This window comes from Montipora foliosa, chromosome 12, assembly GCF_036669935.1.
Source record: "Montipora foliosa isolate CH-2021 chromosome 12, ASM3666993v2, whole genome shotgun sequence".
In the NCBI taxonomy this organism is placed as follows: Eukaryota; Metazoa; Cnidaria; class Anthozoa; order Scleractinia; family Acroporidae; genus Montipora; species Montipora foliosa.
The window spans coordinates 33,382,658-33,401,048 of NC_090880.1; the positions used below are offsets into that span (position 1 = coordinate 33,382,658).

The window sequence follows — 18,391 nt, forward strand, 5'->3', positions numbered from 1 at the left end:
GGATCTTGTAAGCCACAAAAGGTTTTAAGTTAGAAAACTGTAATTGGTTATCATGTCTTCCTCCTTAAATAAAGTTATTGCAACCTAAAAACTTTGGTTTTAATGGCTTTCACTCTTATAATTCAGGGCCGTAGGCAGAAAACAAATATGACTGAAGCAATGTCCATGGTTAAATTATCTTCGGCAGTATTTTAAGTGTTTATGATGAGTACATATTAAAGACAACACTGGAATCACGCTTTATTTTAAAATTTCACGAAAAAATTACAGAGGCAAGTGCCTCGGTTTGCCTCATACTGGCTACAGCCCTGTAATTTGTAAATAATTAACTGTTGAAATGTTCTTCAAAAATAGAAATGTAAGTAAAATGATCCAAATTTGAGGACACCACAATTTTATTAACTCATTGACGCCCCAAACCAGCCTAAACCAGCCAGACTTAGTATTTTACTTTGTCTAATGCCAGACAATTTTACTCGTCAATGGAGAACCCCTGGGAGTCAATGGGTTAAGGCTATGGCATGAAATTGCACCGAGCTCTGACTCTATTTTTTGAATGCATATCACTATTTCTATTATTTTATTAGATAAGCTATCAGTTTTTCCTCTTTTCAAATCCCTTTTCTTCTCTTTTCCCTCACAGAATTTCAGTCTCAGTTCAGATAGGTTACCTAATGTAGCTTAGCTAATATTTTTACAATACAATAAATTACAACACAAATATTATTCTTTAAATTCTAAATCTTTTTAAGTGTTACTCCAATCATTAGTTTTTGTTATTAACCCATTGACTCCTGAGAGTGAGACTTAACAGATTTTACTCTGTCTACCGCCAAACTATTTTACTCGTCAACTGGGGGGGTCCTAGGACACCTAAGGGGTCAGTTGGTTAAGATTTTAAAAAGAACATTTTGACAGGTACTCCAGCTTTCTCTACACCGATTTCATATGTTGTTCTTAACTCTCTTTCACTACAAGTTCATCAAAACCAGTGTCATAATCCATTTCCCGAGTAAATGAAAGTGTATCACAGTTTCCAATCACAACTTCAGCAGTCGTAAAAACTATCATGTTGCCCATAACATGGCCACCAATAACATGCCCATGTTGGTCTGAAAGGGAAGTGTGAAGATGTGCTGCACCAGCAAGTGTTCCGACCAATGAAACAATTTCGTGCCTTCCCTGGACTTGAATTACCTAGCGAAAAACAGGAGATAAGGACCTTCCATTTTATTTCCTAATTTAATCACTATTAAATTTATTCAGTCAGTTTTCTACATGAACGTTTATTCTGAATAGGCATTATTGATGGTTTGCACCTGACATCACGGCGGTTATGTTGGATGGCAAGAACAATAACCTGTCTCTCCGCTGGGAACTTAACTTTATTCTCGTGCAAATTCTACAAAAACAAATTGTATTGTATTGCCATCCAACATGGCTGTCGTGTCACATGGATGCAAACCAAGAAGACTATTCTGATAAATTGGAAGGGTTGGCACTATGGTGAGAACAATGTCTTTCCAGCTCCGTGGCCTGGTGCAGTTAAGAGACTTATCATGATAAGCAGGTGAATGTGTTCCCTTGCTAGCAAACTTTTTTGTCTTGTCTTGTCCATTTTTAAGGCTGTCTTTACCGTTTGAGTTTTCTAAGAAAACTTGTCGTGTCCGTTACAGCTGTAAAAAGACAAGCAAGTGGACAAGACAAGATAAAAGACCTCTGGTCATCGCCGCCATGTTGGTAGACGAAAACAAAAGATCTCTCATAATTTAGCTCCTTTTGTTCATCCACCAGCAATTGTACATTGCTGCATTGTTATAGGTGTCTCTAGAGATTGGTTGCAAACCACCTGTAACTCAAAGTGATCAATCATCGCAGTTAATGAAGCAAACTGAGGAGTTACAAAAGAAGTCTGAAAACAATCCTCGACTTGCTCCAACATGAAAAGTGTTTGTGGAACGACTTCAGAATGGGCCATCCATTTATTATGCGCAGCCCCCCCCCCCCCCCTCCCCCACTCATTCCTATTGAGGGGCTTGGAAATCCAGGGGGAGGGAGGGGGTAAGTGTGGGTGATTTCGGATGCGGTAACCCAGTCGGTTTCTTTGGTTTCTTTAATCTTTTCCCTTAACAACCCTTTTTCTGAAGGAGGAGATGTGTCGGCACTTTGATCTTCAATATCCTCAGGGGGTAAGCTCTTAAAGACACCCTCAATAGGGGAGGTGTGTCTGTTAAATGGAATGGCCTAATACCCGCCACTAGCTATTGCGGCATCGTCTGAAGAACGAGGCATTGTAACAAATTACCGGTAGTGTAAATTAGAAGCCAGGTATTCAAGCTGGAGCTGTTACCCCTGTTTGTGGAACTTTTTGGTTCCTCACAGTGATGTTGCCTCACCTCATTGGTATTGTCTTTCACAGCATTTGCTAAACGAAGTGTAGCTTGTGAAACACTGCCCACACAGGACAGAACAAAAGGAGCCTTCAGGTTTTCATTCTTTACAAAAGCAAGCAAGCATTCTTTAATTTCTTGTCCAGGTTTTAGACGCAGCGCATAACAGGATAGCGCGCTTGGCGTCCCGCTTGGAAGTGGGTTCTTTTCTTCGATTTGGTAAGCCATCTTCTCTCGTTCCAAGATCACATCTTTTCTCCTGGCCGGCGGGCCCTTCGCACTAGAAAAACGGAAATTCATTTTTTTCATTGGTTCGCTAGTGAACAATAAAATCTTGAACCGGAAGTAATTTTTTTCAAAATGTCTGTTTAAAACTACGATACGAAGGGACACATTCTCTGAGAAGCTACTTAAAGCTTCACAATGTAATCCTCCTGAGTGCCGCCATGTTTAAAACTACATGAACTCCATAAGTCGTGAAATCCAGGGGTGCTTACCATTTAGCCAAATAATCCGGATTGAATGATCGTTGCGTAAAGGTAAAGTACCTAAGCGATTTTCCGAATTTATTGATCAACCGGATGAGAATGGCGCTTACCATTTTAATACTACACAGCATTCCATCCCGCATATTTCACTCGATCTTGTGAAAAAGGACCTGGAAACGGAAGGATTCTCGCAAATGGTAAGAGCATTTCGCGAATTCCGTTCTGAACGGAAAAAGAGGACTACAATCATTTTCTTATGCGAAAGGCCCCGCCCACTAAGAGAAACGATGGGATCTGGGAACGAAAGTCCCGAAATCATATGTCTGCTTCCTCTTCAAAGCGAGTCTTGAGTACAAACCAGGCTCGGGTTGCTCGAAGCATGGTTAGCGCTAACCAGCGTTAAATATCATGGAAACCTATAGGTTTTGACACCTCTTAACCAACGGTTTGCACTAACCAGGCTTCGAGCAACCGGCCCCAGGTGATCTGGTGACGTAATTTGGAGGACTGGGAAGAGAAATTTTAACCCCGTATCCCACAACCGCGCACGGCCTTAGGTGTTGTTTCCAAATTCCCTGCAGTATTTCCATCGCCAAAACTCAACAGATCATTCCGTGTCCACCACATTTCCTGTTACTGAATGAACATTCAAGTAGACCCGACGAGATCTAACCTCGCCTCTGCCATGTCGAATTCGAAATACAGGCCGCGCGCGGTTGTGGGATACGGCGTTAAAAAATTCGGAAAATGAAAAAAGTTGTGCAATAGGTCTTTCCTGTCACTCCATTGCTAAGTATATTCTTTGGTATCTTTGGTAGCTTTAAGGGGCACTAGAAATACTATGGATACAGTACAAGCAACAACAAAGACAAGTGGGCGACCGCAGTCGAAGGCAACCCGAAGGCTCCTTTTTCAACGCTTCTACCATGGCTTGCGGCATCTACCGCAACTCATGGCAGGGGTGGGCGCAACTCCTATCCCGTTGTATACACAACTTGTCCCCAGTAGTACTGGTACTCATTCTACCCACCACAAATGGATGGAAAGCTGGGTGAACTTTGGAGCGACTACCTCCCGTAAGCGACCACCTCCCGTAAGTGACCACGTGGGCTTGACATTTTGGGTGGTCGCCTACGGGAGGTTCGACTGTGAGTAATGTTTTGTTTCCGGACAGAGCAGCTCTGCGGGATGAGAAATATGCCGCATTCGAGCGCTGTAAGAAACTACAAATTTAATTTTGTGAGCACATTATGCGTACGTTTATCGTGTATGCTTTTTTTCAGGTTTTGAGAGATTTTGAGTTTTTCGGACAGTTGTGATCCTGAGTTTAGTTTACTGGGTTGCCGTTTTGAGCCGTTGTCGTTTACCGATTAAATGACATTGCTGCTGGACCGAGTTCGCCTACCGCTTCCCAACAAGCTCGATCCCCTGGTTTGCTCACGAAGCGTCTAGTTTAACCTTCCAACACTTATACCCCATTCACACCAACAAGACATGTTTAATTAAACTGGGTTTTAAAAATGAAAAATGTAGAACTGGTTTTTCCATGAGATTCAGGTTTTTTTCAACACATGCTTTGACCTGTGCTAAATGTGTAGTCGACAAAAGTCAGTAGACATGATTTAAAAAGAAAACACTCTGAAACCGTGTTAGTATTTTATGTCTTAAACGTTCCGTCAGTATATAGTAAGACAGAGAGATAATAGAGCACAAAAGGACGATTTTAACTCATTTATTCCTGCAAAGATTACACCACTTTCGGGCCCAAATTCCGCGCGAAATGCTCGGAGGTGAATAGTTAACAATTAGACCCGTAGCCCGCAAGGGCTACGGGTCAATAGCCCATGAGGCGAAGCCGAATGGGCTATTGACCCGTGGCCCTTAAGGGCGAAGGGTCTAATTGTTTTGGTTCAGTTCCCAACTAGCCGGACAGAAAAGGCAATATCAAAGTTAGTAAATGCAAGTTGAAGAAATATATATTTGCGATTAAAACGAAAGAAAGCGTCACGCCTTTCGCTACTCGTGGACTATTACCAATAGTCCTCTAGTGGCGTAACCAATCAAAATGCAGGATTTTCATTAGTCCACTAGTTGGGTGATAGTTTGAGTAGTCAATCAACGCGCGCGTTCAACGCCATCCACTGTTTTACAACCAGCCTCTCGTATCCAACAAAGGCGAATGGAATAATTGATTTATTAAATTCCTTAAACTCCAAAAGTTTAGAAGTACGAAATACGAGCGAAAAAAGCTAGAAATCCGAGCGAAATCGAAAAAACTTGATGAAGACGCGATGTTGTGTAATACCTGACGGTCAGACAGACGCAGGCTCATCACAAAAACCGCTTCTTACCATTTCGCGTACTTCTAAATGTCAAAATTGATCCAAACTTTCCACAAAAACGTTTTTTTGTTGGCTTCATTCAGAGAGATGTAGTCATTCAAGATGTAGCTCGCGACTTTTACGACTATTAACTGGTGCTTTAAACATTTGTGAAATTTTTCATAAATTGAATCATCTTTTGAGTAGCGCATTTGGAGATTTACATTTGCGACGCTTTCATAAAATTATGTGAAGCGCAAGCGTGGATCCAACTTGCCCATCATTCTAATTTGTATGGTACCTTGGACATGAACTGCATAGCAAGCAAAGTCGGTGCAGGATTCTCCTCAAGGTTTACTAGCGACCTTCAGATTGGAGTACGATGACGTCTTCGTTTTTATCGCTATTTCGTTCTCTACACGTAATGCGCGTGCCCAGTAAAGAAAACTCGTACTTGTGGTCGTTCTCGTACATCGCGCACCGGTTGCTCAGTTGGTTGAGCAACGGGCTGCCATGCGGCAGGTCGGCGATTCGAACCCCTGCCGGATCCATACTTCTTTTGTGACTTCATCTGTATCTGTACGGATAAGGACTATAAATCGTAGGCCCCGTCTCATAAATATATTATATGTTCGTAAGTTCCCTGTGGGACGTTCAAGAACACACACTATTCGAGATGAGTAGGGGACTTAAGCGGAGTGCTGGAACATGTAGTTGTAGATGAATATGAAGGGCGCTAATGTATGTATTTGTGGTACAATCCAGTCAATGATAGAATACGCGAGTTAACTTATCGATGGGCGAAAATACTTCGAACAAGTAGGCGAGTTAACTTTATTGTGGGCGATGCGATCCGATACCAGCAACTGTATTATTCAATACAGGGTAATGGACCAAATTGGCTAACTCAATGTTGTACCCAATTCAAACCCTTTGGAAATAAAACGATTTGTTGCAGGTATTCCAATATCATTTAAATGAGAGTGTTACATTATAATGAACTATAACACGATATGGCTGGTAGAAAACGAGGGCCTGCGACCTTCATTTCTTTTATTTTCTTTCCAACTTAACTTCGTTATCTCGAACCTAGTCATTTTTTGATTGATATTTTCCACATCAAGACAAAAATTAATTTATACACATGTGACGTAATCGGACACATGGAGCATTGATTGGCTAGTCCTAATTATATAGGTGTCTCAGAAAACGGTATTTCAGAAGAGAGATGCGCGAGTTGCATCCTCCAAATCATAGGAACCTGGATTCACACGGCCTCAGGAGCGATTTTATGCCACTTGGACTCTAACGAGGAGATGATTTTAAAGATTAGACTTGGAACGCTCATCGTTTGCTGAATTTGATTCTGGAGGTCCCGGTTTGTGATGCATCTTGTAATTACGGTTTTGACAGTTCGATGAAGAATTGCATGTTGAACAACGAATAAACAGTTCAAGTGAGGATTTCAGCTACTGTTCTCAGTTTAATTTCGCTGAGCCACGGCGTTGTCAGCATCCCCAATGATCGGTCAAAATTTGGAATAAAAACCCTAACTTTAACCACAAGCCGTTAATTGACTTGTTCACAGAAATTAAGGAGTTTTAAGCGACGAAAACATAGGCGACTTCAAAGGTCCCTTTAAAAGTATAAATTTGCAGAAGCTTAAGTATTTTGAGATTACAGTAGAAACCCCCGAATAAGAGTACCTACATAATTAGCCTCAAAAAGTTCTGATATAAATTCCATACTTGATAAATAAGACTAAATAGGATTCTTTTTTTTTTTGTAAGAATAATGCCACTAGTTGCTGGAGTGGTTTATTATTTTTATAAATAGCCCACACACTCTAAATGGCCGCAATTAAAAAAAATACAAACCCTATTACAGTTAAGGGCATCAGTGTGCTTTCTTTGATTAATAAATTTTTAATTTTGATTTGAGTTTGCAAAATAAAAAAGCTTTCAAAACCTAAAAAATTGTTTCTTCATGTTAAGAGGGTCTACATGGAAAGTCTCGCGCTTTCCTACGTGGGTTTTTCTGTATCTTGTTTGCGTTGTTCAATAAAAGAAGAGTGTACCCTGTAAATTGATAAATCGATTGGTGACAACGTTCTTCAAGTGAGGATAAAGAATGCACGATTAAGTATTGCATTTGTGTCTGTCATTAAAACTTAGATGATATTCATTCTTAATAGCTGTTGATTTTCCTTATGCTCTATATTATTTTGCAGCGTTTTAAATTGTCTTCGTCGCTTAATGCGACTTCTGTAAGAGCCTCTGTGAACAAACTTTACTAGGAATGTGAGAAAGGGTACAGAAATAAAGGGGAGCTGCACTAGAAACAGTCCAACAGTGTCTAAAATACTGGAAATTAGAGGCTAGTAGCTTAAATGATCAGAACTTCAAATTTAGCAAACCTTTTTATACTGTATTGGAGAAATCTAGAATAGGGTAGAAAGTTTCGGTTTCTACTCCAGACCTGAATGCGTAGAAGGTATTGTCCAAGAACTGAGTTCCAGTGGCATACACTGGTCAAAAAATATAATTATCCACCCCTAAAGTAGACATTCAAGTCACTTGTTTATCTTTGGGACGACAATTTCCATTAATCTCTTAGAGTAATCCAATAGCACTTCATGCAATTCTGCTTCCACTTCAGGGATAGCGGAAATCGAAACCTCAGAGTGTCGTCGCCGCCGAGATATAGCAGTTGAAGAGATTGTATCAAGATTGCCAGTTGACCTGCTCATCATCAAGCCAGGAGGCCTGGTATCTCTGTCAGAATTTCCGCTGGGGAGGGAGGAAAGTTCCCACTGTCTCCTTCGAACACGTGACTGGTGGATCTGCTCCTCAACCGTTGAGAACGTGCTTGAGAAAAACGACAGAAGACGATTACTTTCTTCAGACGGTTCATTGGTCAGCAACTGCAATAAAAAATGGATTTCTATAAACTCAGTTTTGAAACTAACGACCCACTTGTAAAGTGTTCAGTACAATAAGCATCACTATAAAGTACCGCGTAACCAACTTGACGCCAAATTTCGACAGTCATTTTCAACCATCAGAAATCGATATTTACAAGAATATTAAGCTAGTCCTGGCTGGCCCCAGTTGTTCGAAGGGTGGATAGCGAATTGGAATGATTTTGGTGAATGACAAATGCATATTTGAAGTGCGGGTTACAGACGAAAGAAAGAAGTGATCATGGCCCTTATCTGCTCACAACTGATTGGCTTTATATCTCACTTGGTAGAGCATTGCACTGGCATCGCGGAGGTCATGGGTTCGAATTCCGTTGATGCCGCTTGAATTTTTCAGGTGCTTGTTGTGTTTGTGGGAGAAACTCGCTTTAATCGGCCAGTTTCGTATTCTAACGGTTGGACTGGATCTAGCATGAAATGGAGGCTAATGCGGCAAAAATTAATTTGCATTTGAAAAGACTTGCCCACATTAGCCTCCATTTCATGCTAGATCCAGTCCAGCCGTGAGAACTCGAAAATGGTCCATTGTCCCGGTGAGTAACAGGGTCACTTCCCTCTTTGTTTTTTTAAAAAAAAGATTTTAGCGCAGAGACCCATGGTTAAGAAAACATGGTAACGCATCGATGCTAGAAAGTTTAATTAGGGAGTAGGGAAACCACGGCGGCTTATGAGGGAGTTTAAGAAAACACGACGGTTACGGCGACGAAAACGTGACTTCAAAATGTACGTTTCAACTGTTATAAGTATTTCATGATTATTCAATCTTGTTTATATTATACAATGTGGTCGAAGTGTCCTATAACTGGATTGGTACGGACGGATTTGAAGTAAAGAATGAGACTGAAAGATTCACTGTAGTTTGTCCACATTGTCGTCAAAACCTTAAATTTGGTCATTTCACGTAGTACTTTTGACGAAAACGGGAGAGAAATGTTCAAAACTGCTTGTTGCACGTGCAGCACGATCATTTTGGTTCTTTTAACCAATAATATTACTACCTTTTGGCGTTGGCGTTGCCGTAGCTGTCATCGTTTCTTAAATTCCCTTATACGGAGTTTAAGATCTACGACGCGACGGTAACGAAAACGTCATTTCAAATTGCAAGTTCAGGATGATTAATCTTTGTAGTCATTATGTCGGTTTGTCTAACTTCTAAAAACTAGCGCAACTTTCCAGGAACTGAATTAGGACGTGCGGTGTTGAAGCTACGACAGAAAATTCAAATTCACTGCCTTGCGTTCACTTTCTGCGGAAAGGCCTGGCCAAACGCTCGCAACATTTCAACCCAACATCTTGCAACATTGTTGGGCACAACACGTTGCATACGTTTGGCCACCGTGTTGCGATATGTTGTAATATGTTGGATCAAATTTGAAAACGGTCAAAATTTTCGTGCAACATTTTGTGATGTTGCATGATGTTGTACTCGTTTGGCCACCTTCACGGAAAATTGTTGCGCTAGGGCATGCGCGTTAGGTCCACTTCTTGCGTGCCAGGGGCCTGGGGCACATGAACATTGACATTTTGCGTTGAAAATGATGAAAATGTTGCGTGCGTTTGGCCACCCCGTTCAATACATGTTGCAAGATGTTGCGTTGAAATGTTGCGAGCGTTTGATCAGGCCTTAAAACTTGTGAATTGGTCATTTCACGTCGCAGATTTGCCGAAAACGTGAAAGAAATTGACAAAAATGAAAAATGCGCGTGCAGAGCGTGCATAGCTATTGTTTTTGCTCATTAAACATGCAAAATTTGTGACGTTTTCTACCGTTCGTTCACACTTTAAACCTTTCATGTAAGAAAATACATGAAATGTCCGACAGCTGCAACCAGCGTTTTCTCGCGGGAGTTGCACAGCCAGCCTACTGAATTTGACACTGCGTTTAAGTAAAACAAGAAAATTCTGAAGATAAGCAAAAAACGAGCTAATAAGTTTTTAGTACGTCATACAACGAACAAAGAGAGGAAGAGAAAAAAAGTAAACACACCGCAACGAGCAAGCGATGCTCAACGTGAAAGAGGGAGTTTAAGAAACGACGACGGCTACGACTACGACAGAGCCACAAAACAATCATATCATCGGTTAAAAGAGCATAAATAATCGTGCTACACGTGCAGCACAGATTTTAGCAAGTGTGTTTGCGGTCCTCTGCATAAGGACGACGACGTAAAGCATGCAACAGAGAATCTTTCATTCTCTTTTTTCACTCTGAAACCGCTCGTACCAACTTATTTTGACGATAGTTCGCCCATATTGTAGAACGTGAACCAGACTAACTAATCGAGAAAGACTTGTGATGGAGCCAAGTTTTTTAAACTCTTCATGTAAGCCAATAAGCGAAATGTCCCACAGCGGCAACCAGAGTTTTCTGGCGGGAAATAACACGGCCAGCGTACTGCATTTGACACTACGTTTTAGTAAAACAAGAAAAAAATCTAAAGATAAGCAAAAAACAAGCTAATTATTTCTTTAGTACGTCATACAACGAAGAAACAGAGAGAAAAAAAAGTTTACACACCGCAACGAGGAAGCAATGCTCAACGTGAAGGAGAACGACCGACAACACGAGGCGAGGTATCAGTGACAAACAACAACAGGCGTGGCGAGCAGCGGATAAAAGAGCAAGCACGAGCGAGAGAAAGCAGGCTGAATAATGTTGACGAAAAACGGCAAAAAAGAGCGACAACTGATTGAAAGCACGAAAAAACAGACTCAGAATGTATGGCAATGAGCAGGACGGACTCATCGTATGGTAAGCAGACTAGCCATAAAAAAAATAGTTATAAAAACGAGCGATAAAAAATAAGAAGAACGACGTTTCGACCGTCCCACGGTCATTTTGAAGTTCAAGTTCATGGATAAAAAATTCCGCATATATACAATTTCTGAAACAATGGAATGAAAGGTAAAAAGATAAGTATTTACATACGAACAATAAAAATAACAGAAAGCGAAAATGAAGTGTAAACTTGGAATTTCAATGTGAAAGTGAGTGCTGGCGCTGGCGTGGAAACTGGGAGCAGTGACTGGTATTTATTTTAAAACAGCTGCAAATGTTTGAAGCAAGAGGGTACCGGAAATGTGCGTGAAAGCATTAAAAGAGCGAAGAAATGTGCATATCGTTAGCCTGTGTGACAGGCGTTACTATTTTACAAGCAAAGGAATAATTTCAAAACAATGGCATGTCAGTTCATTCTTTGAATTTAAACTTCTGTTCTTCTCAAATTTCTGTCCCCTTTCCAGCAAAAGAGTTACCTTTTGAGAAATGCTGAGCGTAGTTGAGCAAACCACAATTTAAATTGATTGTCGTGCTTGAGAATACACTGCGAGTAGTCTCTTATTTTTCTTTGACATAGTAGAGCGCGAGATTGCGTGACACGCCTCGTTTTTACTGGGTTGCCTATGGGCAAACCCAGTCGAGGTCTGCGTTTAGTTTGTTTGTTTTCTTTTTTTTCTTTTTTTTAGTTTTTTTTTTCCCGTGTCGGTAAAAGTCTTGCATGTCACTCCCCTGGTAAGTGGTGTCTTTGTGTATAGAGCCTTCTGCGCGTATTTTCTTAGGATCGAGAGGATAGTGGAACTGCGTAGATTTCTCTAGTGGACACAGTAGAATCATTAACTTAGCCTGCAATGGCGTCGAAAGTCATGTAACGCGAATGGCGTTTTAGTGGATCCTTAAACAAAATATACCCTTATGGAGCTCAATAATGGAAAGTCACTAGGATAAACTAGGGAGGAAGCTCAAAAGCGACGAGTACTGGACTTCGACAACAATCTATCGCCCCTCGGGACGAAATCAAAGTGAGCTCTATTTACCCGAAGTACATGGTAATTTGACACGATTGAGTTTCTTGTCTTCACGCACGCAATGAAATAGGAAGAGGTTTTCGCCTATAAGAGCAAATATGTTGTTTGTTTCAATAAATTTTTCGCTGGAAAAGGATTCTGTGGTATTTTCTGTCTTTGTGAATTATAATATCATGTGGTGTAGTGAATTTTCGAGCTTAAGGTTGAAATGTGATATGGGAGAAATTTTTTAGTATTGCTCTGTAAGCAGGAAGGGTTCACAGGCCTGTTGGAAGCGTGCTTGAGTTTCAACAAAATGAGCCCCAAAATCAGTGAAAACTGGTGACGCAGATGAATAAAAAAGTAGCTGCTATTTCCAAAATGATGGAATTACCTGGTGATAAATAACGTCGTACGCGTCTTGGAGAGTAAATTTTGACTTTGCATAAACAAGACTTGGGCGATTGTGATCTTTGTTTTGACTTCGCTCATTTCATTGTCAAACTTTATAACACTTGACAGAAAAAGAAACTTACAAAAACGCGGTATCTTGGAGGGGTTTATTGTTTTGGTCTCCCATCCTAACACTAACCCGCCCGGCAGGGCTTAACTTCAGTGAACTTTAGTATTACAAAGCTGTCAGATGCTCAGAGGGCACACTTGTGGTAAAACGAAGTTGTGAGGGAACTTGAAAATTATCAACATGTCAGCCCCGAAGCCAATGTTTCTCGCTTCTCTTTTATTTGTTATTCTTCAGAGACTGGAATGCTGTATTTCAATACCACGCAATTCAGTGCCTTCTGATTTTCTGTATTACGTACCACAGGCAACCCAGTGTATGCTTCACGGAAGCATCTCGTTACCACTAGCATTTGCATAAAATAATAATTTCACCCGTCGTGCGTTGTTCTGAGGAAAGAAGGACGACTGCTCGTGGTTTAGCTCGAAAACTGATTGAAGAACAAATTGAAGAACAAATTGACTCGTTGGTCAAATGTAAGAGGTTCAAAGACTGAACATGTACGGTTGAATGATGACCAATGACGAGCCACTAGAAAAGTACTCAACTCGAAGGCTGTGAGGCTGTAAGGGGCGATTTACACGATACGATTTTGTCGCATGCGACAAGCTCACGACAGGCCTACGACAGGGTTTTGCTAAAAGCAGGCCCGCGGCCCACGGCCCGCGACGGCCCGACGTCCCGGAGGCCCGGTAGCCCAGTCCTGATTTTTCACAGTTTGTTTTGTCCAGCGGTAAATTCACGTGTATCCTAGGTACTTCATGTATCCCCTATTATAGTGTATTTAAATTAAAATGTATTCCCACGCGTATATTATAATACATTTAAATAATTAACCGTATATACCCATGTATACCCTTACATACCCTTATAAACCCCTATATACCCATGAATACCCTTATATACCCATGTATACCCCTATATACCCATGTATGCCCACGTGTATCCACAGATCTGCATCGGGTTTGGGCGAGCAAAATGGACGACGGTGAGTTTGAATTCGTTTAGTATTTTAATCACTTGAATCCTTGTTTCTGTTTGTTGTTGTAAACAGACGAAAACAACTGAGAATGGCAACGTTTTTCACTTGGCAACATGCAACGAAAGAAAAGATTGAAATGATTATTAAAATGATAAACGAATTCAAACTCACCGTTTTCCATTTGCGCGCCCAAACCCGATGAAAATCTGTGCATGTGCGTGGATTTACCGCTGGACAACAAAACTGTGTGGGCCTCCGGGCCGCCGGGCCGCCGGGCCTGCTTTTAGCAAAACCCGCCTACGACATGACTTACGATTGCCGCAGCGTTTTAAAACACATTTTAAAATGCTACGACATTTTTTCTGACGCACACAACAATCGTAAATCATGTCGTGGGCCTGTCGTAAGCCCTTGTCGCACGCGAAAAAGTCGTACCGTGTAAATCGGCCCTAAGATGATTCCCTTCACGTTCACGTGACGTCATCACGGGTATCAATACCCCGGATTATAGACATAAAACTCCACAATCGACTGCGCATGCTTCCGATCTTACATTCCACAAATTCTGATTTTTTTCGCTAACATGAAGAATAGGCTGCTCCCTCGCTAAGGCTCGCCAGCAATAAGAGGTGAAGAGACTGAAAACTATTAGAAGTGTTGAGCAAACAGCTTTCCGCGGACGGAATCACTGTGCTTGTTTAATTTTGGTTTAATTTTTAATCAAACAGAGTAATTCCATCCCCGCATAGCTGTTTGCTTCACACTTCTAATACTTTTCATTCTCTTCACCTCTTATTTGCACTTCATTTTGGTATTCTGTTATTTTTATTGTTCGTATGTAAATACTTAGCTTTTTACCTTTCATTCCATTGTTTCAGAAATTGTATATATGCGGAACTGTTAATCCATGAACTTGAACTTGAAAATGACCGTGGAACGGTCAAAACGTCGTTCTTCTTATTTTTTATCGCCCGTTTTTCTAACTAAATGTTTTACTAAGAAATTATTACTTCGTCGTTATAAAAATATCTGAAAATAAAAATAAATTAAGACTGCCTAAATGTATAAAACCCGATGTGACTTATGTAACTTGTTACTCTACACTGGACATCTTTGCACATTCATCACCGGATCGCACATAAAATTAGTTTACTGGTGAAATCAAAGGTGGACATCTTTGCTTACCCGTGAATAAAGATCCATGACGTTTTCAAAAGATTTCACAAAGTTTCCCAAAGCTTCCTGACACATGTCTTGATCAACGACTTTCTCATCTAATAAAAAAAGTGTTTCTCTCGTATTTAGAAGTGAAAGAAAGTACCTAGAACGCCCGGTTTGAAAACGTTCCGAATCTAACTGAAGGGAAAATGTAGCATGTGAAGATCGACGTTTATTTAAGTTCAATTCTTCCAAACGCGAATCGTGGCGGATCTTCGACAGATCACGTCGAATATCCGACTACATTCGACAGTTTAAATATACGTCTAAATTCACAAGATGAATAAAATAAGTTACTTAAGCTACTCTCACTGGCTCAGGCTCACAATTAACAGGCTGTTGAGTCCGCTAAAAGGTCAAGGTAAACCAGTAATTTATCCAGCACCTTCGGCGAATTACGTTCGACGTTTTTTGGCTGCGAGAAGTACACAAGGATAAAGAGAACATAGGATGAATAAGATGAATTGTTTGGGTCGACCTTAAGATGACTCATGCTCATAGCAGTAAGAAATAAAATACAATTACAAACAATAGTCTAAACCGATCATAACAACAACAGTCACAGTTATTATGATAAATATTACTGTTAACATTATTCTATTATCAACATCATCATCGTTATCACTATCCGAGAGAGCAAATAAAAAGATAACTAACTGAGCATGCAAATTGTAAATCGAAATTTAAATGTACATCATACTGGGTTTCTTACCGCCATCATTAACAAGTGCTCGTGTGTTGTTCAATGGTGGGCCACTGCTTAACAGGTTCGATTCAGATAATCTGATTGGCTTCGGTGGTGGTGACGCAATAGCGGCTGACAACTCAGCTGACAATTCACTGATGTCTGACAAAAAACTCGACTCCCGCCCTCTCCCCAATTTTTTTTCGGAAGCCGATGTAAAATTGATACTCTCTTGATTACCAGATTTCTTCACAAGAGCAGGGTCTAGAGCCGATATCTCCCTGCTACCAGATGTTTCTGGGTCATGTTCTGGTGAACTATCCCCTCCAGAGATGGGATTTTTTAAAGCATCGTTACCAATAATCTGGTCCTTCAATGGATCATCATCGTGCACGTCTTCACTACGATACTTCAACACAATATTGGTTGACATTGGTTGTTTGATATGCTGTGTCCTCTGATCCGGAATATCCATGGTGTCCACTGTTCTTGAGGGAGGAACAGTTGGATCTAAAATTGAAACTTCCACCTTGTGAAGTGTATCACTTATATCACCAAGAGATCTCGCTTTTAGCCTCCTGTTGTCAGCTGTTAGACGTCCTTTTTTATCTCTTAATTGCACATTATTTTTTGAGGAAGAAGTGGTGTTACTATCTGTTTTACCATTTTTGTGAACAGCTGTTGTCGGATTTTTCTTAAGGAACTCTACTGTCGGAGATGAACTTCGTCGTTTTTTGTTGGATCTTTCCTCCTTACCTTCCGTTTGTATCAACTTCATTGAACTGTTTTGCGGAAATTCGTTACCTTGTATCACCGTTTTCAAACCGTCGCTGTCTTGCGCTATTGGCGCCCTTTGCGAGTTTTTCTTCAGTAACTCAGCTGTCGGAGTGGAACTTCGTCGCTTTTTGTTTGATTTTTCTTCCTTATTATCCGTTCTTGAAGACTTTGAAGAACTCTTCTCTTCCTTAAGCGACGCACTTTCAGTCGAACGTTCTGTTGACGCTTCGATAGGAGTATCAGTTTCGAGATTTGCATTCTTTTTATGTTTATCTTCCTTATCATGTTTCGAACTCCCTCCTAGAATTCCTAAAGACTTTCGCCAAGATTTCCCTTCAGATTTTTGTGAGTTGATACTGGAAGTAGAACCCTGACGCTCAAGTTTACTCCCAAGAAATGATTTAGCTTCCGACATTTTTTTCTCCAGAGAAGGAGGAGTGGATTTTCCTTTTTCTTTTGATTTTGATTTGTCCTTCTCTTTTGTGTTCTCTTTTTCCTTGCTCTTGGACGATTTTGACTGACTAAAGAACGAGATCAAATGAGACGCAGAGCGTTTAGATTTTTCACTCTCTTCTTCTTCCTTGGATGCACTTTCTTTTTTGTCACCAGCTGCGATCTCTTTATTGACCGACTGATCTTTTTCTTCTCGCGCGGTGCCCTTATCGTCACTCGCGTCAGACAGACGCGTCTAAAAGACAAAGACATAGCAAACACTGATCCATTATTCAACAAAGCAAAAGGTGGAAACCCACATACACCAAGTACCTCTTAACAACTGAGTTGGAGTCACGTACTGAATTTACGGTTCACGTTTTCTTTTTTCACTTTAATTTATAGCTGCTTGCGATCCGTTGAATGGGTTCATTATAGCGCCGACAATATTTGGAAGATCTGATTAACTCTACAGCACTAAATATAATACACGGTCAACTACAAAACTAAAAACTACTCTAAAAATCATAATAAATACTAAAGTAAAAAATCCCGCATTCCTTGCATTAACAGTAAAGTCATCTCAAAACTCCGCATTCTTCTGAAAATGGATGCTAGACCCTCGAACACATGTGTGGACTGATCTTAGGATTTCAAATAAATATGCGTATTCTAAGCCAAGATATGGCACTGGCATATGACTCGCCGTTCTTACGGGAAGATTTAGCAATCCGATTAACAGCGGCCCAGTGTCGTCCTGCCACTGCTCGAGGACGTACTTAAATTTCCTCTATCTGAAGACTATTAAATTCTTTGGTAACGAGTACAGGCGAATGCAAGGAAAGGGGATCCTATTGAGCAGAACACTGAACAGAAAAATATATAAAATGGTCTGGAGCAACACACACCTCTAATATGCTAGTAATTACAGATGGCTTGATGCCTGACTCTGCGACTGTGGACACGACGGAATTGCCTAGGTCACCAGATGAAGCTGTGACAACTGTAGTATTAGTAATTGATAAATCACAGGTCACGTTAGTTGTTGATGTGACTGTACTAGTACTGGAAGCTGCAGCTGCAGTGGTTGGACTACTTGTTGGTAATTTCCTTAAGATGTCTTCCTTAGCTTTCCATCCCAGCTAAAAGAAAGTTAATCATTTCGTTCAAAGCTAACAGACTAGAACTACAGCCAGTTATTGTTTTTTATTACTGACGTCAACAAGTAAAAGGTCTTCGGTGGCTTCAAATGGTAGTACACATACTGTTTCTCTTCAAGATTGGTTAGACATTAGCATGAGAAACAGATATTGTGGATGTGAGTTCCTTGGAGGGCAGCCATTGAAGCTGTAAGTATTTCCCCTAAACCGGAAGTGATATGACGTCCTCAAGATAACTTTCGCGGCAACGTTATGCAAAGTCAGTTAAAATATTTGCGGAACAACTCGACACCTCCGAATTTGATACAAAAAAGGGTCGACTTGTGGAGAGTCTACTTCAACTCACTTGTTAGTACCTAACATTGGTTACACCAAGCACCACAAATGCTGAGATGTTAGTGTTACTAAACAAAAGTTGACACTTGACTTACAGCTTCCAGTCGTTTTCTAGTAGCCTCTACTGCTTGCGCCATTTCCTCCTTGCGTCTTTGGAAATCCTGCTTCGACTGATCAAAAAGTGAAATCGGGATTAACGGCGACAGAAGCGACAAGTTACAGTAAGCTCTGAATACGCCTTTAAACTGCACCTGACAGTAGATTTTAGTAACTCGCTGAAATTTGACTGACCAATTTAATTTAGAAAATAAAGGAGTCT

The 18,391-nt window shown here is 40.7% G+C and overlaps 2 protein-coding genes across 4 annotated transcripts in view; both read right to left on the minus strand.

Annotated features, from left to right (window-relative positions):
* Positions 1 to 889: 889 nt before the first annotated feature.
* LOC137978508 (bifunctional protein GlmU-like) lies at positions 890 to 3,142 on the minus strand. 2 transcript variants are annotated; one of them, XM_068825479.1, is made up of 3 exons: positions 2,989 to 3,142; positions 2,397 to 2,670; positions 890 to 1,197 (listed from the first exon to the last, which is right to left on the minus strand). In XM_068825479.1, exons 1-3 carry the CDS (start codon positions 3,126 to 3,128, stop codon positions 958 to 960), a joined length of 654 nt encoding a protein of 217 aa, XP_068681580.1. In that variant the 5' UTR covers positions 3,129 to 3,142; the 3' UTR covers positions 890 to 957. The 2 variants fall into 2 exon arrangements, with proteins under 2 accessions (XP_068681580.1, XP_068681581.1); XM_068825480.1 differs by having other exon boundaries at positions 2,888 to 3,080.
* Positions 3,143 to 7,121: 3,979 nt separating this feature from the next.
* Positions 7,122 to 18,391, minus strand: part of LOC137980478 (mitogen-activated protein kinase-binding protein 1-like) — a 47,432-nt gene continuing 36,162 nt past the window's right edge. For both annotated transcript variants that reach the window (XM_068827938.1, XM_068827939.1), the window contains 5 exons: positions 18,168 to 18,242; positions 17,485 to 17,718; positions 15,395 to 16,832; positions 14,650 to 14,738; positions 7,122 to 8,122 (listed from right to left, as the gene is read on the minus strand). In XM_068827938.1, coding sequence (XP_068684039.1) covers positions 7,772 to 8,122; positions 14,650 to 14,738; positions 15,395 to 16,832; positions 17,485 to 17,718; positions 18,168 to 18,242 — 2,187 coding nt within the window. In that variant the 3' untranslated portion in view covers positions 7,122 to 7,771. The remainder of the gene's footprint in view (positions 8,123 to 14,649; positions 14,739 to 15,394; positions 16,833 to 17,484; positions 17,719 to 18,167; positions 18,243 to 18,391) is intronic.